The sequence below is a fragment of the Brachycentrus maculatus genome, unplaced genomic scaffold (assembly GCF_059751285.1).
Source record: "Brachycentrus maculatus isolate JH-2025_06_01 unplaced genomic scaffold, ASM5975128v1 h1tg000211l, whole genome shotgun sequence".
Lineage (NCBI taxonomy): Eukaryota > Metazoa > Arthropoda > Insecta > Trichoptera > Brachycentridae > Brachycentrus > Brachycentrus maculatus.
Genome location: NW_028280962.1, coordinates 502945 through 530140, shown reverse-complemented (window position 1 = coordinate 530140; position 27196 = coordinate 502945). Strand labels below are relative to the sequence as shown.

Below are 27196 nucleotides of genomic sequence, written 5' to 3'. Positions count from 1 at the left end.
CTGTAAAGAAATAAGGGAGATATGAAGGTTTAAACTTCAGGTATTTTAATACAACGAAAAACATACACCGCTATACGTCATCGGGTGTGTCATGTGGCGTATCCCTTTATGTATCTGCTTTATAGAGCTGTAATATTAGTTGTGTGGGTTCATTTCTGTGACGTCATTCGTTACCAACTTACGAAAAAACGTATTTACGAAGGCGAATTTTGAAAAAGAAAATATTGATTATATCGGCTGTTATAAACACAAAACGTGTCTAATACAATCCTTTATAGGTTAATAATAAAATAATAAAACCCTTATCCGCACCCCAATGGTGCATAGGGCACTGCGTCATATAAACGCAGTGTTATCTTGATCGTTTACACATGAAGGAAAGATGATCAGCCCTCCGCTTCAGGTACCAGTCCAGGGTAATATTGAATAAATATGACAGTGAAAAAATCACTTATATTTATTTTACCCCCCTTGGGAATCGAACCCGGGACCTCCAGAATGGTAGCCGAGCGTGCTGACCATTACACTACGGAGGCGGCTTTTTTTATAGGTTAAGTGTGTTAAATTAGATATTCCTCCCGTCTTCCCTATACAATAAATGATATTAATATTACAATGGTTTCGTAAAAGGCGATTTTCGGATTACATGTTGTTTCCAATGCGGTGTTTACTGAAATCGCAAAAAGATGGATAAAAAATCTGATAAAATTATAATACCAATTACCTCCTTTGATAACAACGTTGTAATAATAACGCGATTACTAATGCTGTTATCTGTACACAGATATTGTTTTATCTTCTTGATACTCTATCATATCATCAAATTCTCTGCACATTTTCGAAAAATGTCATGACGAATTAAAGACAGTTATTGTTAGTTTTTTGGCAAGGCTCTGATCGATAAATTATATTTCGACTGTAAAAAATAAACTGTTCAGAAATCATTTGTGAAATTTTGTGATTTTGCGCACAAAAGTGCGCAGCGCAAAATGACAAGACTAAATATTTGGATTTGTGTTGTTACAGTGTTTATATATTCAGTAGTAGCTCTTGGTAAGTTATTTTTCATTATTTATTTATTTATTTATACAATTGGAAGTAAACAGTGTTTTTACATAAATATGCAATTAATAAAAGTAGTGTTTTTTTATCAAAATCATTTTTGTTACGTTGTCTAACTTCCTAGAAAAATATAGGGTCAGTACGCTCGGCTACCGTAAAATTATGTAAAATTCATATAAAGATGTAAAATTCAATCCAACCTTGTTTTATTTTGGATATATTACCCAACAATACAAGAAGGTAATACTAATAAAGTAATATTTACTCTGTAAAGTAATGTCTACCTCCGTAGTGTAATGGTAAGAACGCTCGGCTACCGTTCTGGAGGTCACGGGTTCGATTCCCAGGGGGGTCAAATAAATATAAGTGATTTTTTCACTCTAATATTTATTCCATATTACCCTGGACTGGTACCTGAAGTGGAGGGCTGATCACCTTTTCTTCACGTGTTAACGATCAAGATAACACTGCGTTTGTATGATGCAGTGCCCTATGCACCATTGGGGTGCGGATGAGGGTTTGAATGAATGAAAATCAGATAAAATAGTATGTATCACCTTTATTCTATTTGACCAGTTACTGAGTTTCGTGTTTTTTTATTAAATATGAGGTCAAGAGATCTTCCATCCCTTATGTCACTGCGACCATATTAGGTCTATTGTGACAAGACCTATGTGAGTCATGAAGCTCACGACCTGGCTTTGTGGTAGGTGCTTCACCTTCTCGGAGTCTAGTAGTGTTACCAACATAATTAGACTAATCTGACTAGTCTGATGATGTCGGCTATGATGAAACCAGTGATGGTTAAATAATATAAATGTGAAAAACTATAAAGATGTTGTTTTATTAATTCTTATTTGATTAAAAATTAATTTAAAATGAAATGATATAACCACAGAGTGACGAATAGCTTATGAAATTCATAAAAAAAATATGTGGCAATATTTGCATATTTCTTTTAAAACTTGATATCGCTCACTCCTTTCAAGAACGTCATAAATAAAAAAAAACTTGATTACTCAGGAGAATGTTTTTAAAGTTTAAAAATATAATACAATGTATTAAAAATAAATATCAAGCCACTTATTGAACTTTTTACTGTGCTACAGATCTTTTTAGGTAAAACCTAAAGGTTTTTTACCCATTTGAAAAATAATGAGTAAATAAATAAAAAAAATTAACAAAACCTTTTCTTCAAAATGCAAAAAGAACACTTTCTGCCCTGTAGCGGGTAAATATTAAGTTTAAAATATGCCGCTTTTGCTGGGTTATAGTACATTTTCTGGGCATTCCGAAAACATGCACAACTGAAAATTGACGATTTTTGATTTATGACGTTCTTGAAAGGAGTGAGGGATATCATATTTATCTACCATTGTCTTCGTTCCAAGTCAGACATATTTTAAATATTTTGCATTAATTATTATGTAAAATATTTTTTCTAAAAGTGTTAAAATAATAATTTTTCTGAATGCCGGAAATGTTAAGTTATTGTTTAAAGATAAAAAAAGATACCTACGATAATATTACATATTTGTATCGTACGTCACGCTAAATATTTACCTACAATTGTTTTAAACGAGACAAAGTAATACATATATGCACATACTTGATATTTTACCCGAATAATTAATTAAATCGGGTAAAATATATTACGAGTAAGTAATTAATAAGGCATTGCATTAATTTCAAATGATACGTATTTTTACAATTATATAATGCCATCTAATTCTATCGTATTATTTTTTGACATCTCATCAAAGATGAAGAAGAATATGGAAGTCTGAACATTTACGGGGCTGACGACCGTCATAGGCTGGTTTAAGTGATCACTTTACACACGTGTAACATAAACCAATTAAAAATATAAATGTGTGTAAAGTGATCACTGAAACCAGCCTATGAGTTTCTGCTCAATAAAAAAGGTTTTTCAACCAATAGATGTCTCTAGTGAATTTCTAGTGATTCAAGTACAACGTGATTGTCAACAATAGGTAGAATTGGTGAATGTTACACGTGTGTAAAGTGATAACTTAAACCAGCCTATGACGGTCGTCAGCCCCGTAAATGCCCAGACTTCCATATTCTTCTTCATCTTTGATGAGATGTCAAAAAATAAAATGAAAATAAATTATCATATATATATTTATAAACATATATATATATATATATATATATATATATATATATATATATATATATATATATATATATATATATATATATATATATATATATATATATATATATATATATATATATATATATATATATATATATATATATATATATATAATATATAAATCACTCTTTCTTGTTGTTATATATACGTATATATACTATATATATATATATATATATATATATATATATATATATTATATATATATATATATATATATATATATATATATATATATATATATATATATATATATATATATATATATATATATATATATATATATATATATAGTATATATACGTATATATAACAACAAGAAAGAGTGATTTATATATTATATATATATATATATATATATATATATATATATATATATATATATATATATATATATATATATATATATATATCTCGTAGTCATACAGGAGAAAGTGACCAAGTGTATTTTTTTACAAAAACGTAATCATTGACTGATATCTTACTAGATTAATCTTGCCCTAAAACTTGTAAATATAATATATTGACTTGTTAAAAATTACTAACTGCATTCCTGTTTATTTTCTTGCCAAGCAAAAGTGACTTAAATGGCCCTCCTGAACATTTTACGTTTTGTTAGTTGGTCACTTTCTCCTGTTCGACTACGATATATATATATATATATATATATATATATATATATATATATATATATATATATATATATATATATATATATATATATATATATATATGTATATATATATATATCTATGTATATATATATATATATATATATATATATATATATATATATATATATATATATATATATATATATATATATATATATATATATATATATATATATATATATATATATATATATATATATATATATATATATATATATATATATATATATATATATATATATATATATATATATATATATATATATATATATATATATATATATATATATATATATATATATATATATATATATATATATAAGTATATACACATTTATAAATTGTTAAGTTTTTCATATGTTGTTCCAGGCAATGAATCAACCAGTTCAAAGGAACAAGAGAAGCCTACTGAAGAGTTCGACGATAGTGATTTTTATGACTACGGCTTCTACGATGATGATACAAACTTAAAAGAAATACAAGCCAGCAATACAACATCTCTTCGCAGCAGCCCTGAGTGGAATGAGACTGAGACCGACGCGATGTATTCTGTAATTCCACTCGCGTCCAAAATTGAACCTAGAATAATTAGAAGAGTGATAGATATTCCCATAAATACAGATGACTACGAAAGTGTGACCTTGGATAATTTCCCGGAACCGTACCCTCCTGAAGAAGCGAGTTACGAATTCACGATCGGGTTTGGTCCCGGATACGGAGTTGAAATGATCGTCAGAACGATCGATTTCAGCGTCAATGACTACCTTGTTATTCAACCAGGTAAACGCTTCAATGGGGTTTTATTACTCGGGAGGAATATCTAATTTAACATGCTCAACCTATAAAGGATTGTATTACACTCGTTTTGTGTTTATAACAGCCGATATAATCAATATTTTCATTTGCGAAATTCGCCTTTGTTTTCACGTTGTAAGTTGGCAATGAATGACGTCACAGAAACGATGGAGTTATTTTAATGTTGGTGTCATTGCTAAATTATTGGCGGCTCTATTTGTTGACGTCTATGGTCTACCCTTTTATTTTTCAAATGGAGAAAAAACATTCAGGTTTTACCGAAAAGATCTGTTGCACAGTAAAAAGTTCAATAAGTGGCTTGATTTGTTTTCAATACATTTCGTTGTACAGTATTTATAACTTTAAAAACTATCTCCTAAAAATCAAGATTTTTTATATATGACGTTGTTGAAAGGAGTGAGCGCTATCGGGTGGTTAATTTGTGTATAGGCAATCAATACAAATTGTACTCGATAAGCAAAGCATGTTGATAGGTAAATATTATTTAAAAGAATCGTGTTTTTCAGGCGGAAATTCGTCTTCTGAAAGGCAGATTTTATTTTCGTGGTACCTGAAAACTGAAAGGAAGTTCAAGCTTCTACATTTGGACGAAATTTTCATGAAATTTGTAGTCGTTAAAAAAAATTCGAACACAAATATTGGATTTAAAATCGACTTCAAGAACATTGGTAAGCGTATTTCTACTTTTACAATATTAAAATTTACTACGCTGTACCTCTCCAATAAAGAGACTAAGCTCTTGTGCTTGGAGAGGGACTTACACTTATTAATAATTTTTGTATGTGACATATTTTTTTCATGTTTTTTAATTGTATTGCTTTTTTTCTTCTTCGATTAACAATTAATTTAAAACAAAGCCAACATGCCTGATATGCAATGATTCTGTTTCTCATTATTTTTTAACATCTCATCAAAGATGAAGAAGAATATGGAAGTCTGGGCATTTACGGGGCTGACGACCGTCATCGGCTGGTTTAAGTGATCACTTTACACACGTGTAACATTCACCAATTCTACCCATTATTGACAACCACACTACTCAAATGTCAATAATGGGTAGAATTGGTGAATGTTACACCTGTGTAAAGTGATCACTTAAACCAGCCGATGACGGTCGTCAGCCCCGTAAATGCCCAGACTTCCATATTCTTCTTCATCTTTGATGAGATGTTAAAAAATAATGTGAAAATAACTCCTGTAATTGGAGATAATCCAGATTTTGTGAACAAGTATTTGGACACACTCAAAATGTTGTAGATTCTGTTTCTATCTGAAAAAGCATAATACTAAACAGCATTACGAGGCTAAACATGCAAATAAGTTTAAAAAAGCACCTAATAAAGTGACTAATAAATATGTTAATTTCTTGTTTTACGGTCCGGTAGGATATCTCGTTTCTACAATAAAATATGGCCCGGCTACTGAAAATGTTGGCCACCCATGGTTTAAACCTTAATATCTCCCTTAGTTCCCTACAGATTTCAATAAGAATGTTACCGATTGTCTTGTGATTCTTCGTATTAGTTAATTAGCCAATAATATTACACCATGAGAATGATCCATTATTACGAGATTTATTGTTAGTTCTGGAATGGGTACATGGACGAATCCTCTTCTTCCAGGCGAATTGGTTCCGACGACGACTCCTGTCCCGACTGAACCACCGCCGGTCACAGTGGCCCCACTGAACGACTCGGTCATATACCTGGGAGGGAGGACCCCGCAACAGTTCCTGAACGTGTCCGAACAGTTCAAAATACAACTTGCCAACATAGCCGAGAAGTTCTGCTCGGTTTATTACATCCCTGTGGACGAAAACATCACTTTGTAAGTACCTATATTTTATTACAGTTACAGTATTTTTTAAACTGTATAAAATAAAACAACTTTGTTTTAACCACTTTTTTATCGAGGCGAAGAGTGTTTGCAAGGACAAAGTGGTGTGGCGTTCTATTCTCTCTGCCTACCCCTGCGGGAAGCGGCGTGATGGTTAGTTAGTTAGTTTTACTTTTTTATTGGTACACTTTATCCAACCGGTTTCGACAAGAACCTTGTCATCATCAGGGTTTATGTACTAAATTATAAAACACTGAAATACTATGAATATTTCAATGTTTTAGAATTTAGTACATAAATAGTACAATCTTGTCGAAACCGGTTGGATAAAGTGTACCCATAAAAAAGTGGCTAAAACAAAGTTTTTTAATATTTTTTAACGTTTATAAAATGTGCCACTAAGTATCTGCAAAAAACATTCAAGAAACAGTATTTTTTCTTCAAATTTTCCGTGTTTTTTATTCGTCATAATTTCAGGTACACGCTTTCATTATACAAACACTAAAAACACACATTTAAAGATTGAGGAAATATGGATATTCGATAATGGTCAAAATGTTACACATTGTACAAAGCGATCACTTTCGCCACCCAATACCAAATCGTCAGCCCTGTGAACATCCAAACTTAATATTCCCTTCGTATTAAAATACGTTCCATCTCTGTTGGGATATTTAATGTCTCTATTTATGTTTACTTTGTGTACGTATTGAAAATAACAAATTAATATCCTTTGTTGAAGATGATAGTGGTTATATGAGTAAAATAATACTTGTAGAAAAGCGTTTACTTCATATTCCCTGCGTTTTATTTTAAAATACGTTTCATCTTTGTTGAGGCATCTAATATGTCTCTATTTTTATGGTATGTAGTGTTAAAAATGATAAATTAATAGCGTTTGTTGAAGACGGTTTATGTAAGTAAAATAACACTTAGAAAGTTGTACACTTCATATTCCCTTCATATCAAAACACTTTTCATCTCTTATGAGACATCTGAAGATGTCTCTATTTTTGTATTTTTGTGTTGAAAATGATTGAAAATTGAAAGCGCCTGATCAAAACGAGACGGGTAAACACAGAAGCAAAATGTGTACCAAATTTAGCGTGTTTTCATTCGAAAACTCGGTTGGTACGTTTTCCTTCCAATCGAAGCGCCTGCGCGGAAAATATAAAGCTATTTTAGTCATGCGCCGATCTCTATAGCATGGCGTAGCGTTTCGCAAGCGTTAACCTCAAAATCAACCTTAAATACACGTAAATTCAGTATCACTCGCACTGTATAAAAAACAAATAATCGCGTATTCATTTTAAAATGCCATTTAGATAATATATTATTCTAGTCCCTCGTTAAGTGTGCCAACTTCCCGCCGATAATTTACCGCCGACAAATGTTCTCACGGTTTTTGGTGCCAATTTTGGCCACAGTCCAATTGTGCAACGCTCGTCTTGTTTACGGCTCTCGTCCGACTGTTTGTTATTATGCAATTCTGTTAGAATACTGCAGTCGGAGCGGCATTGCGGAGGGTGGGAGAACGTATCGATCGGACTCGAAAACACCTCCGAGCTCTTGAACTAGTAAACATCACTGCGTGCCGCATCAACTTTATCAAAGTGCTCGTGAAAATAATATCAGTTTTAGTCATCAAAAGGGTATTAGAATTGAATCAATGATCAAATCGAAAGGTTTAAAATGTCGTCGCGATCCGAAATGATCAATCGTCGAAGTGTTAGTTAGAAGAAACGAGATTTTAAAATGATTCCTCTCTTGGACAAGAACAACCTCGCCATCAGCGCGATGGTGACTTGTGTCATGCAAGTCATATTCTTCGTCATAGCTGCCGCGTTTCAATGCGACAAGCTGACAGACTTCACCGGAGGGGCCAACTTCGTGATCATAGCCCTCGTCACTTTCTTCCTGGGCCAGGTGGGGAACCACGCCAAGTCTTACGACAGCAGGCAGCTGATGGTCACGGTGTTCGTCTGCCTCTGGGGCGCTCGCCTCTCGGGCTACCTCCTCTACCGCATAGTCCAGATCGGAAGAGACAAACAGTTCGAGGACAGGAAGAGCAACATCGTCCGCTTCGGGGTCTTCTACACCTTCCAAGCTTTCTGGGTCTTCATCGTCAGTCTCCCGGTCATCATCATCAACTCGCCCCACCACACCTTCCCGAGAGCCCCCAAGACCATGACCACCCTGGACTCCGCAGGAACCGGCATATTCTTCATCGGCCTTCTCGCCGAGACGTACGCCGACTTGCAGAAGTTCTCCTTTCGCCAAGACCCGGCTAACTTAGGAAAATGGTGCAACGACGGACTCTGGAAGCTCTCGAGGCATCCCAACTATTTCGGGGAGATAGTTCTCTGGTGGGGGATTTTCATAATTTCTCTGAACGTTATCCAACGTTATCCAAGGAATGGAGTGGATAGCGATTCTTTCTCCCATTTTCACGACCCTGATCATCTTGTTTCTTTCGGGGATTCCGCTGCTGGAAAGATCTTCGGACGAAAAGCACAAAGATAACCCGGAATACAGATTCTATAAGGCTTCCACGTCTCCTTTGATTCCGATTCCGCCAGCTATTTATGAGGAGGTTCCGAGGACCTTGAAGTTCATCCTGTGCTGCGAGTTTCCCATGTACGACTCCACAGACGAGAAGACGCCCGCCCCGACGGTGACGGAGTCCACGAGCATCTCCATGGTGCAGTCGCAGACCTAGCTGGTGCTGAGCAGCCACGACCACGTGGCTGCTGGCGGCAGGAAGGAGTTCCGCGGGACCACGCCCACGGCCTTGTGATGCCCTCCGCAGCAGACGGTGGTGCAGCTCACCAAGCGCTTCACCACGGAGGAGGTCACCATCCACCGCGAGCGCGACAAGTGCCCCGACTACAAGATGAACGGCGGCCAGCCCAACCATGTAGCGGAGCAAACGAAACCCGACGCCAAGTGTGGGGACCATGTAGGAGAAAAATCGGGGAAAATTGTTGAAGAGAAATTGGTTTAAATTCTTAGTCTTCCTATTTTTGGTGCATAGTCGTGTAAAATGGACATTATACAATCGTTTTAGAACTGTTTCCTAAAATATTAGAATTACAAATTCGTGCAATACTGTCCATCGACCTCATCAGGTAGATTTACACTTTAAATTAACTCGTTTCTCCCGTTTCCTTATTATATTAGTAAAATAATGTTCTAGTGCATAGGGCACCGCATCGCATCGCACGCAGATTCATCAATATAGAAGTTTGTTTGATGGAATGCATATAGCGTGCACGAAAGAGCTCAGGTAGAAGCTCATCGACGCTATATGGACAAGGAAATGGGCGAGGAATAGTTGGTACTTTAGAAGAATAAAAAGGGTTGGGCACTCTGGGTTGTATACCCGTACTCGTACAAAATTAATAAAATATGAAGTATTAAGTGTATGTATATAATTATTCAGGATTAGAAGTCTGCTTCTTAGGAGTTTTTTCTTCATTTTTGGAGCAAAATAGTTTTTTTTATTAGTGTCGTATATCGGTTAAAATGTACATCTGGGCTTTTATTTCGAAAGGGGTTGTTATTAATACCAGCATTGTCAGGAAGATTGACTTCCTAACTACTAGATATATTATTATTATATATTATTTACTGGCAACACTTTCTAATAAAAAAAAACAACATCAAAGTGACATTTTTTTAAAGAGAAATATTTGAATTTTTACTATTTACAAAAACACTCCAATTTCATGCTATTTCTGTGAGCCTGAGCGGCTCATTATTAGAAATATGTATCAAATTGTGGTAGAATGGGTTCGAACCAAGAAACTCTGACTCAAGAGTTCGCGACACTAACCATGGGACCACAACCCGACACCCGTTAAAAATAAAAGTCCAGAAGTACATATGGTACATAATGTTTAAGCTGTCTTCATGCAATACCGCCACTGATGTATCAAGTTATATTTAGAAGCAATAAAAAATGGCGATATATGATATTTACATATATATTTTTCAAAAGTAAAGTATCGCTTACACATATCACAAATTAATAATATAATAATCATGAATCGTAGTCTTCTTTAATAATATATACTTAGGTACTATTAAATTGTTGAGTGTGCGTTATTAGCTTGGAAAATTTAACGAAAAGTGTAGTATGTATATTCAAAAGGCATTTGCTAATATTTTAATACATATGTAGTTGATACCGTCAAAGTATTTGATAACGTTTTCCATAGTTAGGCAATCTGTCAATTATTCTTCTCATATTAATATTACTCTAATATCTAAACGAATGTAGAAAAGTTGTCGCAAATAGTTAAGGTAAGAAAAAACATATAAATATACTGGAACCCTGAAGATTTCGAAGAAAAATGTTTGTAGGAAAGCATTTGAAAAACACACAGACTGGAGAACACATCGCTCACTCCTTTCAAGAACGTCATAAATCAAAAATCGTCAATTTTTAGTTGTGCATGTTTTCGGAATGCCCAGAAAATGTACTATATCCCAGCAAAAGAGGCATATTTTTAACTTAATATTTACCCGATACAGGGCAGAAAGTGTTGTTTTTGCATTTTGAAGAAAATGTATTATTTAATATTTTTTTAAATATACTAAATATTTTTTGAATGTACAAAAAACCTTCAGGTTTTACCTAAAAAGATCTGTTGCATATTAAAAAGTTTATTAAGTGGCTTGATATTTATTTTTAATACATTGTATTCTATTTTTAAACATTAAAAACGTTCTCCTGAAAAATCAAGTTTTTTGATTTATGACGTTCTTGAAAGGAGTGGGCGACATTTATTCTTCTTCTTTTTCTAGATCCTAAGGATATGTTTGTGCCTCCGCTTGTAGCTCTTGGGATGTTGACTCCCAGCTGTCTTTCCACCTTTTCGGAGGTCTGCCTGGGGGTCTGCGTCCTTCGGGGATTTATTATTACATAAAATCATTATACATAAACTAGTTTTATTTCAAAATAATTGAAAAGTTAATAAAGTATACAGTAGTGCAGTATTCCGCAAACTTTTTATGTTCAAGGTACACCTGCCAAATCAATAATTTTTGGAGGTACCTACACCAAAGAAAAAAAGTTTCTTTATTTTTGATTTATTATAAAAATTCATATAAAGCGAAAACATACATAACATATTATGTTTATTCCAAAACGTGGGCCTGTTTAACTGAGCGCAAACGATCAAAATTTGGAGCAATTGTTTATAAGGATGTTATCTTTAAAAAAACTAGACTTTTTTCCGCGGTACACCAACTAATCACCACAGTACACCAGTGTGCCGCGGCACACACTTTGCGAAACACTGCAGTAGTGTACCTGTATTGCTACTCAAGTACCTACTGTAATATTATAATAAAATATGGCTTTTTTAAACAAAAAAGGACCCGGAACTCACTTCATGTTAAGCTTTTACTAAAAATAATATATTCAAATATCGTTTAAATATTCATTACAATACCGTGTTATCATTTTGATAAATTATATATATATATTTTTTAAATTGTAATTTCGTAAGCGCAAACATTGTTTCGTCTAATCCAATTTTTATTTATTTTTTATTTTTTATTTATCGGTGAAAAAAAGTTCCGGAACGCCGTTCCACCGCGTTACAAGGAATAAAGCCCTGGATTGAAATTTAAAAAATTGCATTTAATGAACATATTATACCTCAAAAGAAACAACGTCATAAACTTAGTATTATATGTATATATTAAAGTAACTACTGCAGTGTAAAGTACATATAATATATGTGGAGGTCCTCCCCAAAACGTTACATTTCCATTATAAATGATTTTCAGTAATCAGGAATTCTAGATTGTAAAATTGTTACGTTTTGGTGGGATTTAATGATTTCATATTGGTTTAACATGGGATTGGTCACGTTTTGTCACAACTTTAAATAAGATTTCGACAGAATACAGTAAACAGAACAGATTTGCATTTAAAGGATTTTTTGTGCAATATTGGAAATGTAACTTTATGGTGAGGACCTCCACATATGTACTGTATTTCAAATTTCTTGGCTAATCCGAATATGCCACAGCCTCAATTAGTTCGGATTTCCGGACTTCCACTGTATATAAATTGATTATTGATATAATTATTATACAAACGTCGACACTGACATTGTAAATTTATCAATATGCTCGCTGTCTTGTTATTTTCTCTGAATGCGAAGGCTGAAGCCATATAACTAGGATTTATATCGGTTTACATATATGTATGTACATATTTACATACTGCTTTAAATTTTGATTTAAAACGATAAAAAAACGGTTTTAAACCGTTCAAAACTTTTTTTGGTGGAACCCAAAAATAAACCGCATGAAATCGGCTTTCCAAACTTAAAACACAGTAAGGGACATTTTTGTAGTACTTTTTTTTGCATTTTTGGACCAAGTAGATTCCACCAGTCCAAAAATGCAAAAAAAACCTACTACAAAAAAAATGTCCCTTAATGTGTTTTGAGTTTGGACAGCCGAAATGTTGGTACAAAATTGACCAAAATATTGGTTCGAACGATAACAAAAACAGTTTTAAATTGTTTAAGCCTTTTTTGGTGGAATCCAACAATACAGGGCATGAAATTTTGGTACAAAATTGACCAAAATATTGGTTCAAAAAGCGATAATCGACTATCATCCAAGTATTTATTTAACGTGGTAACCTGTACTGACAACTGAAGCGCAGAACTATCCTCATTATTTTATTAAACGGGAATTACATTACACTTGCGTTAATGTAATTACCGATTAAGATCAAGTCTTTTTCATAGATACCTCAACATAGATGAAGAAGACTATGGAAGTCTGGGCTTTCAGGGCTTACGGCCTGTCATCGGCTGTTTTAAGTGATCACTTTATGCACGGGTAACATTCACCATGCCACCCATGATCGTGGTTAAGTATCATTGTCAATGAGGGTGACTTGACAGCCATGGGTTGAATTTTACAAGTGTATAAAGTGATCACTGTCATAACAGGTCATAAGCCCTGTAAAATACCCAAACTTATTCCCGTCTTGAGAAAGGTTTGTTAATCTCTGTTGAGATATATACGTAAAACATGGTTATTCGAAATAAAACTGTGGATGTCAGTTTAAATTTCAACAGAAAAAAACATTATTCACCACAGCTCTCTCGTTTTGTTTTTCCTTTATAAAAAATAACATGTATGTTATAATATCTATTATATATTGCGTGTAGTAAAAAGCAATAACAAAAGGTAAATAACGTATAATATATTATAGTAATATTTTATTGCATCTTATAAATTGTATTTTAAAAATGTTTGTAACATATCGCTCACTCCTTTCAAGAACGTAATAAATCAAAATACTCGATTTTTCAGGAGAACGTTTTTTAAGTTAAGGAATATAATACAATGTATTTAAAATAAGTATCAAGCCACTTATTGAACATTTTACTGCGCAGCAGATCTTTTTAGGTAAAACCTGAAGGTTTTTTTTTCCATTTAAAAAATATTTAGTAAATTTAAAAAAATAATTAAACAATACCTTTTCTTCAAAATGCAAAAACAACTCTTTCTGCTCTGTAGCGGGTAAATATTAAGTTAAAAATATGCCTCTTTTGCTGGGATATAGTTCATTTTATGGGCATTCTGAAAACATGCCCAACTGAAAATTGTCGATTTTTGATTTATGACGTTCTTGAAAGGAGTGAACGATATATTAAACTTTAAATGGTATGTTGCTTATTTTATAAGAAATCAAACTTTTTGTAGTATTTTTGTGAAAAAGGTTGAAATATAGCGAGTTTATGGTATTATTGATGCATTTTAAGAAAGAAATTGCAAAAAAAAACATCTCAAATGAAAAAAAATTGTACTTCATCCTACGAAATTATTGAGTGGTGGGTTTGAAAAATATAAAATAAAACGCTGCCTGTAAAACTGATTATTGTTATTATTTTTTTAAAAAGATAATTCAAAACACTGTAATTTAGTTGTGTGAGCGGTTATTTATTATTATATAATTATAAATTAATTAGTACATCGTAGAATCTCGACTTGTTCCTAACACAATTACATTTTTTTTCAAATGTATTGTGTTTCTGAAATTTATTAAATAGAGGAAATTATCTTAGTAGCGAGTATGTATGAAATAGCTAGTAAATATATTTTATTATATACCCCTTCTATACCAAAACATCGTAACCCTAAGTTAAAAAAACATTGTTTTGTTTTTTCGAAGGGATAATATATAAATTAAAAACGTTATGAAACCATTTTTAAATGGCTCCAAATAGTTTTAAACGAATTAAAGTACTTTTTTAGTAAAGATTTTAAAAATAACCAAATACATTTCTTTTCGAAAGCATAATACTATTTGAAAAATATTTGCACATGATGTTAAATTGTTGAATAACATAGAAATTATAGTAAAAAAATATATTGTATATTGATATTGTACATTAAAAATTGTATGGGATAGCGGGCATTATGAATCCTACTATAGTATTACATATAAAATAATAATATAAATAATGTTTAAAAATTTATAAAAAGCAATTTAATAAATTAAGTGATTTATTAATTAACAATTTATTCAACTTGAATATTTAAAATGTCTTACTAGGAACGGAAAAAGTAGGTCCTGATAATTCTACGTAGCAATAATTGTGAAAATAATATTTTCTTTATACGTACATATCATTTAACTTAGCTTGTAGTAGGTTTCCATCCTTTTCTTGTGATTATATTAATAAAATATCAAGAATCCTTTGAACACTTTTTTATATTACAAAATAACTGACATTTTTGACATCTTTGTTATTCAAGTATTCTTTTTAAAGACAATGCCACATGCAAAACAATTCAACGCTGACAAAATGCCATTGCAGACAAATCATAAACAAATATAAATACTGCATAATTAGACTAGTTTTCATAACCTCACTTTTATCATGTCTCACATTATTGTGTGGTATTGCCTATGTAAGTACCTATGTACCCAATGACTGCATCCTAGCAACACCGATGCAAGATTTAAGAAACTAGAGACATCTGAAGGCGGTTTCTTAAATCTAGCTTATATACCCGAGCGTTTTCCTCAGCTTCCGATGTTTGAATAATGTCTACATTTTCCTATAATTGTTTCAGTAAGTAAAATATAATAATTAGTCAAGAAAATGATAATCCTTTTGATCAGCTACTTCTTACCGCTCATAGTGCCAAAAAATACAGTTAAAATTATGACTGCTTGAAAAAACAGTCACATCCGAACGGGAACATAAAATTGAGAATAATCTAATATATTGTGTATTATCTAATATATAATGTTTCAAATGAGATTTAAGTATATTATAATAAAATGATCTTACACTCATAAAATTAGCTACGCACGTAGTAGACAATGCGGTAGTAATTTACATATGATGTGTTTAACATATCATTACTTTATATTTTATGTAAAAAAATATATGAAGTAACTGTTAAACTTGTGTAAAGATGTGAGCATTTTAGCAGTCTATCCTCTCTTTTTACTCGTTTGAGTCATCTGCATAATAGTTTGCTAGCCACACAGCAACGATAATGTTTTTTCTTGAGAGGAATATCAGATTTATCATAGTATACGTTTAAAATATAAATACATACAGAAGTATCAATTGTTTTTATTAAAAAAAATCCCTTGATGAAAAAGATACATCGTTTTAGTAAGTTGGCATATTACGTAATTACGTATATGCATGGTTTATTAACATTAAAACCATGAGTAAAAGTTCTCACAGACCTTAGTTCATTTTTGTTGCGAATTACAGTGGAACCTCTCATAACGAGCAACAAAAAAAAAGTGAAATAGTTGTTCCGTTAACGAGCAACCCTTGGCATAACGAGATACAAAGAAAGGTCAAGTTTCTTTTTCACGACATCAACTTATGAGCCGGGACTTCCGGGCTAGTCAAAACAAAAAGTGTTTCGCATAACGAGTAAGATTCCAGAACGAATTATGCTCGTTATGAGAGGTTCCACTGTATCCCAACAGCATCACTATGCTGTCACTACAGGGGTCGTAAACTTACGATTTTGACTCCAATGACGTAACAAATTATTCGTTTTTCTTGTAATAAAATAAAGGCTGTTTAATTCTTCTTACTTCCTTATTCCTTTAAAAGATTAGTACCGATTGTCTTGTGATTTTTTTCTAAAATATATACATTTTCATATTAAAAAAAAACTGATATTGGCATTACAGTAGAACCTTTTGTAACACATTAATTATATATTATCTTTATAAATGTATAGTAGGGGAAATTGCATTTAATTTTTTTTTAAAGTTCAAAAAATGGATTTTTTCACGTGAGGTTTATGCTTTGAAAGTGGTTAAAACATATTTTTAACATACGAAAAATCAGTTTTAAAAAATGCTAAATATTACGAATTTAGATAGATCACAGTCGTCATTTTTACAAAATATTGGTCAGCAATCGAAAAAAGAAAAATACATAAAATTAATATTCACTTACAACAAAAGCCAGCTGTCAAAGTTACATTTCTTGGACGAACGAAAGCATAGAGAAAGTGATAAAAATTGTAGAGTTTATCCAAATGTTTACTCATTGTCGTTAAAAATTTCACTGAACGTAACGAAACCCCCTGCGTTTATATTGATTTTAAGCACATGGAATGTATTCCATTGTATTCTTTGTAAAGAAAGGGTAATTCACAAGAAAAAATATGATTTTAACTGTAAAAGGGATATTAGAGAGTGAGGACCTACAACCCAAGGTCAAATTTTAACAGGATTTGTGAATAGACCTACATGTTAATTTCTATTTCATGATTATTATAATTTCTAAAATTAAGGTTCTTCTGTATTTGCTTTAAAAATTTACATACTTATATATCCAAAATGAAAATAGGTAACAATGCTTTATATTTAGTTTTATGATTCTCAGTTTAAATATTATAACTTTTTTTTACAATTAATTTTACTATTATTACACAGTTATTGAAAACGCCATTTCTTTGGAATGTTTTATTTACTATGAAAACCTGTCATATTGTCGCTTAAAAACAGAGCCGCCTAAATCACAAATTGGCAATTTTTCAACTGATAACTTAATTTTTTAAAAAGTTAATAAAATAAATATTAAAAATGCTTTAAATAATTATTTAGTATACTATTTTGACTTAAAAGGACATTTTTACTAATTCTTCCTCTACTTGATACGCAATCAACGAAAAATAATGTTACATACCAAACTTCATTTTTACAAAAGGTATATATTTTAAGCGACAATATAGAGAATTCGAAATTGAATGTTATTGATGGATGTCTATAAAATGTGAAATAAATATATATGTGAAAAATTGACTCTTTATTTACCCATAAATCTCTCCACGATAGCAAAACCACAAATGTTTCGACTATATATGTAATATACATTTCTCCATAAAAACATCTGATATTTAATTGATATCTCAACATAGATGAAGAAGAATATGGTAGTCTGGGCATTTATAGGGCTTACAACCATCATAGGCCTGGTTTAAGTGATCGCTTTACACACGTGCAACATTCACCAGTTCTACCCATGATTGACAATCACACAACTCAAATTCTTGAAACTTCTAGATACATCTATCAAACTCGAAACACAATATGCGAGAGTTCACTAGAGACATCTACGGTGGGATGAGGAAAGGTTTTATTAACCAGAGACTCTTTCATTTGTATGTGAGGTCCAAATCCTAGATTACAGTATAACATTAAGATAGGTACCGCGTTAACGGATGAAACTTTATATGGGGTTAAATTCAATTTTTACACCGTAACCAGCGGAAAAGACCGAAATGAGTCATGTAAAATTAAAAAACAATTAAGAAACATTAACCCCAAATAAAGTTCCCTCTGATAACGTCGTACCTATCTCAACGTTATAAGGGGGTTTACTGTATATTCACATACTTGAGAGACGCTAGAAAACATCATTTTCAATTTAAGCTTATAATTTGACCAGTTAATTTATTAACAATATTTTGAATGTGTGCAAATACAAATCTGGATTATCTCCAATAAGAAGTTATTTTTTACATGTTTTTTTTTACATCTCAACATAGATGAACAAGAATATGGAATTCTGGACATTCACAGGTCATAGGCTTGGTTAAGTGATCACTTTATACACACATTTTGAACAGATTTGTGAACAAGTATTTGATACTCTCAAAATGCTGTAAATAGAATAACTGGTCAAATTTTAATCTACATGAAATCTGCATTATCTCCAATAGGGTATTATCACTTGGAAGGACTATCTTATTTATCATACTCAACCTATAAAGGATTATGTAAAACTCGTTTTGTGTTTATAACAGCCGATATAATCAATAATTTCATTCATAATTTCCTTTAGCAAAATTCGCCTTCGTAAAAACATTGTTTTCCTAAGTTTGTAACGAATGACATCGCAGAAACAAATCCACACTACTACTATTACAGCTCAATAAAGGAGATACATAAAGGGATACGCCCCATAACACACCCAATGACGTAAAATTTGATGCCGTATAGCGGTGTCCATTCTAAACCTTCATATCTCCCTTACTTTTCTACAGATTTCAATAAGAATGTTACCAATAGTTAGATATTTTTCATATCAACTTATTAGCTAATAATAACACATCATTAGCTAAGAATGATCCATCAGGAGTTATTTTTTACATTATTTTGATATTTGTTTTTCAGTGTTGACAATGTGAATTATAACACCATCACTCGGTGCAACATAAACTGGCCCAAGAGTCGCGAGTGTGTGGAAATCCACTACTCAATCGGAGTCCATTACGACAATGAGACCGGGCGTTACGAACTGACCGCGGAACATCTTGACGAGATGTGGTCCAAGTATGGATCCACCATGAATATAACACAATTAGGATTAAATGTAAGTGTTTTTTTATATTTGTTTTAATAACAGCAACACATAAAACAAAAACATTAAAAGAATGTACATAAAATTTGTCCGCCTCCGTAGTGTAATGGTTAGCACGCTCCGCTACCGTTCTGGAGGTCCCGGGTTCGATTCCCAGTGGGATTTATATAAACATAAGTGATTTTTTCACTGTTTTCCATCGTGAACGATGCTCTCAATTTTGTCCGATCATTCCTGGACAGTAAGTACAACGTGGATAGGTGTTAAAACCTTAAAAACATATTTATTTATTTTAATTTACGTCATGTCGTTTACGTCATAATTTACGTTTTGTCCACCTCCGTAGTGTAATGGTCAGCACGCTCCGCTACCGTTCTGGAGGTCCCGGGTTCAATTCCCAGGGGGGTCAAATAAATATAAGTGATTTTTTCACTGTAATATTTATTTAATATTACCCTGGGCTTGTACCTGAAGCGGAGGGCTGATCACCTTTTCTTCGTGTGTTAACGATCAAGATAACACTGTGTTTGTATAATGCAGTGCCCTATGCACCACTGGGGTGCGGATAAGGGTTGAAAAGGAAAAACATAAAATAAAGCCAATTATAGTTAACCACAGAAAGACAAAAAAAGATTAGTACAAGAGTTCTAGATTGAAAAATATGTACGTCATTTATCCCACATTCTAGTTAAACGAACCCCCTACCCCCCCTTCAGTTATTACCTTACCTACGTCTTTTGCCTAAATTAACTATTGCTCGTTAGTTTGTATTTTCACCTGTTGATGAGAACATCCCTAGTTCTTGAAACAAGTTGTTTATATTAATAAATTCAAACATTTTCTTTCTTCTTGCTGGCTACATCCCAACTTATCGTCTTTGTAGACTGCTGGCGTCAGGTCTCCTCGTCCTCAGGTTGTTGGTCCTTCTGTCATGGATAGCGTCACCTAGGCCATGTCTTCGAACCATGTTCTCTCTTTGCAGCATCCATGATTTTATTTATTTAAATTTTTTGTGGTCTTAAATGAGCGTTTTAGTTTTATACTCAAATCGTCGTTCACTCAGAAAAACACAACTAAAACATGAATGATTTATTTTCCCCGACAGGTGTATGTGCCTCCAAATGACCGTGGGATTCTGTGGATGTGGATCGGAATATCCATCGGGGTGATTCTGACATTCTTATTTTTGGTATTCCTAGTCTGGAAACTTAACTGCTTAGGAGATAACGGATTACAGTAAGTATGAGATATTTCATTTATAAAAAAATCACAGGCACATTACATTCAAATACCTCAGACGGGAGGAATATCTAATTTAACATACTTAACCTATAAAGGATTGTATTAGACTTGTTTTGTGTTTATAACAGCCGATATAATCAATATTTTCATTCATCATTTTCTTTTGGAAAATTCGCCTTCGTAAATACGTTGTTTTCGTAAGTTGGTAATGAATGACATCACAGAAACGATGGACTTATTCTAATATTGGTAACATTGCTAAATTATTGGCGGCTCTATTTGTTGATGTCTGTGGTCCAACAAATAGAGCCGCCAATAATTTAGCAATAGTATTTGTGTTTTTATTATTTTTAAAAAAAACTTTAAATTCATACTATTTCTGTGAGCCTAAGCAGCTCATTATTAGAAATAGGTATCAAATTGGGTCGGAGTGGGTTCAAACCGAGAGAACTCTCGGAAAAGTTACATTTTTCTTTTGTTCATAAATATACTCAGTTAACCCTTTCAGGACAACTGGTTACTGCTGCTAACCACAAATTTAAAAAAAATTGTCTAAGTGCCTACAGGTTTCTAGTTAAAACCATAGTGCAATATGTGTTGCCTATGTAACAGAAATAGATTTCATGTTGGTATCATTATCTTGGAGCTTATTTCAGACTACTTATTGTGGCGATGTGCACATATCGGGATATTTATAGGTTTATCTGTATTTTAGTTTATCAATTTTGTAAGGTTATTGAACGAAATAAGCCAAATGACAAGTGAGTTATAGTGATAATAATATTAAAAATAAGTAGTGTTATATATCGCTCACTTCTTTCAAAAACGTCATGAATAAAAAAACTTGATTTTTCAGGAGAACGTTTTTAAAGTTTAAAAATATATTTTTTGACATCTCATCAAAGATGAAGAAGAATATGGAAGTCTGGGCATTTACGGGGCTTACGACCGTCATAGGCTGGTTTAAGTGATCACTTTACACACGTGTAACATTCACCAATTCTACCCATTATTGACAACCACACTACTCAAATTCTTGGAAGTTCTATATATATGAACCAATTTAGAAACCTTGTTCATGAATCACTAGAGACATCTATTGGTGAGATGTAAAGAAGCTTTTTATTAAGCAGAAACTCTTATATTAGTATGTGAGATCCGAATCCTGGATTATAATCACACACATGAGAAACGCCAGAAAATACCATTTTCATTTTTATTATTAAGCTTATAATTTAACCAGATAATTTATTTACAACATTTTGAGTGTGTCCAAATACTTGTTCACAAAAAAATACTTGTTCACTTGTTTTGTGAACAAGTATTTGGACACACTCAAAATGTTGTTTAAAAATATAATACAATGTATTAAAAATAAATATCAAGCCACTTATTGAACTTTTTACTGTGCAATACATCTTTTTAGGTGAAACCTGAAGGTTCTTTCTCCATTTGAAAAATATTTAGTATATTTCAAAAAATAATTGAACAATACCTCTTCTTTAAAATGCAAAAACGACACTTTATGCCCTGTAGCGGGTAAATATTAAGTTAAAAATATGCCGCTTTTGCTGGGATATAGTACATTTTCTGGGCATTCCGAAAACACGCACAACTGAAAATTGACGATTTTTGATTTATGACGTTCTTTAAAGGAGTGAGCAATATATCCTCATATTTTCAAGAATAAATGCTTTTATTTATATTTTATAAAACATGGTCTTTGTTGCTAACTACCAGGCACACAATATGTATTTTTAATTTTGTTGAGGGATAAATATTGTATCAATCTGTGTGCACAATTTTCAGTTGCTGTATACACTTATTTGTAAATAATTTCTAGAAATAAAAATGTGTGTAAAATATATATTTTTTCTGTCCTCAAAGGGTTAAATAGTAAATCTTTGTTCTTCTTGCATCCTTCCCTATTCCTGATAACAAAAAAGGTAGTAATGGATAAAAAATACTTTGCAGATCAGCTTCTATGCGTGAGAGCCTTGTGTCACAAAGAAAGAGCGATATGTCCCTATTTCTAACGCAACACCAAACAGTACCGCCTTTGTATGGATTGGAATCATACGATGAAAAGTTTTGGCCCGGAGAAGAGAACCTGCCTCCTAAATACTCCGGAGACAAGTTGGAAAATTGTGAGACAAAACTTTATTTCAATACGGGTTTATTCTACAATGTGATAGTGTAGTGGCTGCCGCGTTCGGCTACCAACCTGGAGGTCGCAGGTTCGATTCTTAGGGGAGGTCAAAATATCATTAATTGATTACCTAGGCAGTAATTTGAAAGCGGTAAGATTAGGAGTTGAAACAATCGCGGGTATGTATGAGATGCATGAACGTAAAGGGGCGAAGAATGTTTGCAAAGACAGAGTGGTGTGGCGTTCTATTCTCTCTGCCCACCCCTGCGGAGAAGCGGCGTGACGGTTAGTTAGTTTTAACTTTGTGATAATATCAATACATTGTTAATTTAAATTTTACCACTATTTCTTAAAAGCATGTATTTTTCAAACGTATTTTAAAATGATCCGGAATACATTATAACACTCATCTCTAAGGAATTTTTTTTAAAGTGTTATTTTACGAGTAAAATTCAATAATTTACTCGTCAAATACTACTGCCAAAAATATTTTTTTTTACTCTAATATTTATTTAATATTACCCTAGACTGGTACAATGCAACTGTCCTTCATAGTGTAGTGGTTACCGCGTTTGGCTTCCAAGCTGGAGGCCCTGGGTTCGATTCCCAGGGAGGGTTGAAACAAACAAAAGTTTTTGTACTGTAACATTTATTTAATAGTATCCTGGACTGGTACCTCAAGCGTAAGGCCGATCATCTTGCCATCAAATTAATGTTCAACTAAATATAACATCAATTTGAGGCAGTACCCTATGCATGATTGGGTGAGGATGAGGGTAAGAAGAAAAATATAATGCGAGAAATATGCTGTTATATCGACGTGCCATACGTAAAGTGCTCTAACTACATTTTTGTCAATTTTGAGATATTTGGTTATGTTATCAACTGACCGTTATCTACAATACAAATATAAACAAACAAAAAAATATATAAAAATAAATTACGCCTAGTTTTCAGGCGTATAAGCTGCTATCTACATTGAATTTTCGAAATGAACTGAACTCCTAAAACGCTAACAACTTAATTTTGACAAAGCATAAATTTTAAATCGATTTAATACATTATTTTATTGCGTTTTTGAATGTATAATACTAATTTAGAATTTCAGATAAAACCGTTAATTAATAAATTAAAATACGTTGAAAAAAATCTTCTAAGCTCTCCCCTGTAAAGTAACAGATTTGCAGATAGAGTACTTTACCGTAGTAGGGACCGTCAATATAACAGGCATAGTTGTGTAGAATTCTAATGCGAAACTGGCATTACGGGTTCGATTCCCGCCAATTGCAAAATAAATTTAAAGACGCGAGATGTATGTTTTTTACACCTTTCTTTCCCATCTGATCCTTCTTCCTGCTTTTAATTAAATATAGAAACAGATTTGAATCATAAGAAATGAAATCATTCAGAAATGAAGACTATAAGAAGCATATCTGGCAAGAGTCTACGAGATAGAATAAGGAACACCAGGATAAGGGAAATATGCGAGATTGAATATGTCGTTAGGTGGGGAAGGAAATGAAGGAAACAATGGTACGCGCATGTGAGGAGAATGGAACCATCCAGACTCCCCCACATTGCACTGTACGGCTAACCCCATGGTAGACGACTAAAGAGATGGATTGACAGCTGGGAATCGACATCACAGGAGGCTAATCCCTCTTAAAAACAGGCCACAAGGCCTACACCAAGCAGAAGGAGAATTGAATCATAATTTACTGAATTTTATTATTTTTTGTTATAGTTGCCAGTCATCAAAACTACGGATATGTTCATGATCCAGAATATAATGACTTGTATTCCGATGAAATCATAATGTCCATACCTGAAATGAAATATCAAGATCCATTTAGGTAATACTTTACTCAACTTTTATAACTTGTCCAACATCTCTTTAATTAGCTAAATACGGGTTTCTACCTATATTAATTACATCATTTTGAGTGTGTCCAAATACCTGGTACACAAATCTGTATCTCCAATTAGGAGTTATTTTTTATATTTTTGACGTCTCAGCATAGATGAAGAGGAATATGTAAGTCTGGGCATTTACAGGGCTTACGACTTGTCATGGGCTGGTTAAGTGATCATTTTACAGACTTTTTTAAATTATAAGCTACATAAAAAAATTAAAAACATGTTTTTAGGCGGGACTCAAGTATGTGAATATAATCCAGGATTCGGACCTTGCATACAAATAAAAAGAGTCTCTGCTTAATAAAAGCTTTCCTTATTCCGACATAGATGGCTGTTGTGAACTCGTATGTACTTTGTCACGAGATTGATCAATACAACTAGGAATTCCAAAAATTTGAGTAGTGTAGTTGTCAATTATGGGTAGAATTGATGAATGTTACACATGTCGCCCACTCCTTTTAACGTCATATATGTATAAAAAAAATATATTTTTCAGGAAATCGTTTTTAAAGTTAAATGTATTAAAAATAAATATCAATCCACTTATTGAAGTTTTTAGTGTGCAACAGATCTTTTTAGGTAAAACCTGAAGGTTTTTTCTCTATTTGAAAAAAAATATTTAGTATATTTAAAAAATATAATTAAACAATACCTTTTCTTCAAAATGTAAAAACAACATTTTCTGCCCTGTAGCGGGTAAATATTAAGTTAAAAATAAGCCGCTTTTGCTGGGATATAGTACATTTTCTGGGCATTCCAAAAATATGCACAGCTGAAAATTGAAGATTTTTGATATATGACATCGTTGAAAGGAGTGAGCGATGTGTAAAATGATCACTTTACCAACTTGTGTTAAATGATCTGATACCATTTGTCACAGTGTCTAATGGTGGGGACTGACCGGAGCCATTTGGTCGTAACGTAACACGTTACACTGCGATCGTTCGTAAAGTCATTACAGCAAGCTGAGCGCTCCGTCCATAGTCGGAGCGCATTTCGTTACTACGAAATGCTCTGGTCAGTCCTCACCCTAAAAAACACATCTGGCATAGCCAAAGGTGTCACAGACTGTGGGTAGATTTAACCTCCAACCAAAAACCATTCATTTCGTTGTACACTGATATTTTATTATGACTTTTTTCTTCATTTTAGGTTTCAAGGAAGAGACGAAAAAGATGATGTCGACGAATCAAATCTTTAATGCTCATAACACATATTTTAATCATTTAACATTACCTTGTATATATAATATTAATATAAAATATATTAAATTTTGTACTGCCATTACTTGGCGAGCTGCATTTCATATAATAAAATATGTAACTACATATATAGCTTCTTCACTTTTATTTTATTTGACAAGTGACCGAGTTCCAACAAAACCCGGTCAATGTTCAAATTAAATTATAAGTGGAAAAAATTATGTTGTTTTACCAAATAATGCGATAAAATATATAAAAACATGTAAATTCATTTTCCAAATAAATATAGGCATAGATTATACTCATAGCATTGGAAGAAATAAAAAAAATAACACATTTTTGTCAATAGTTGGTTTTGTCACTTTTTTTTACTGTTTACACTTTTTCTAAATTTATAGATACCATGGCGTTGAAAATAGAACACTTGTTTGATGTATTTTTTAAGTTATTAATTTAAGTTTTACTTAGTAAATACCACTATTTACTATGTAAAACTTTAGTTAAAAATGGATAGATTTTACCACAAAGTGACTACCGAATCAATTAATGAAATGATTTTTAAGGTTTAATTTTTATGGCGTTGATGAGTACACTTTAAATATAAAAGTAGAACACTTGTTTAAGATAATTTTTATGGTCTTAAAACGACTGTTTTATTTTTATCTTTAAATCATGTCATTCCACAAAGTTAATAAATAATATGAGAACATCCTAATGTTTTTTGTTGATGGAATAAAATAATGATTTATTTAAAGATTTGGCATTTAGTTGGTAGTATTTTGTTTCAATTTGTATCTTAAATGTTAAAATTAAACACTTATTTTCTTGAGTGTACTAAATTGTATTTTATTGTTTTAAAGCACATAAAAATTATATTTGTGACAATTGTTTCACTTTGTTATGGCATTCTCAAACGAATGCCATTTTCATTGTCATTTTAAAACATTCGTTTGAAAATGCCATAACAAGGCCAATTGTCACAAATATAATTTTTATGTGTTTTTTTAACAATAAAATACAATTTGGTGGACTCAAAAAATCAGTGTTTGATTTTAACAGGGTCGGGTTGTGGTCCTGTGGTTAGCGTCGCAGACTCTTAAGTCAGAGTTTCTCGGTTTGAGCCCGCTCTACCGCAATTTGATACCTATTTCTAATAATGAGCCGCTTAGGCTCACAGAAATAGTGTGGAATTGAAATGTAAATAATAAAAACACAAATAT

The 27196-nt window shown here is 32.4% G+C and overlaps 2 protein-coding genes across 2 annotated transcripts; both read left to right on the top strand.

The window, feature by feature from the left end:
• The first annotated feature begins 831 nt into the window (after positions 1-831).
• LOC148307078 (uncharacterized) lies at positions 832-26874 on the top strand. Its single transcript, XM_088263967.1, has 9 exons — positions 832-1053; positions 4288-4698; positions 5241-5402; positions 6357-6561; positions 19280-19478; positions 20572-20702; positions 22683-22855; positions 24602-24710; positions 25927-26874. The coding sequence occupies exons 1-9, from the start codon at positions 990-992 to the stop codon at positions 25973-25975; spliced, it is 1503 nt and encodes a 500-aa protein (XP_088120093.1). The 5' UTR covers positions 832-989; the 3' UTR covers positions 25976-26874.
• LOC148307079 (uncharacterized) lies at positions 7783-14884 on the top strand. The gene is given in 2 exon segments (XM_088263968.1): positions 7783-8970; positions 8972-14884. Coding segments are annotated over 2 exon segments (963 nt in total). The 5' UTR covers positions 7783-8325; the 3' UTR covers positions 9290-14884.
• Positions 26875-27196: the final 322 nt, after the last annotated feature.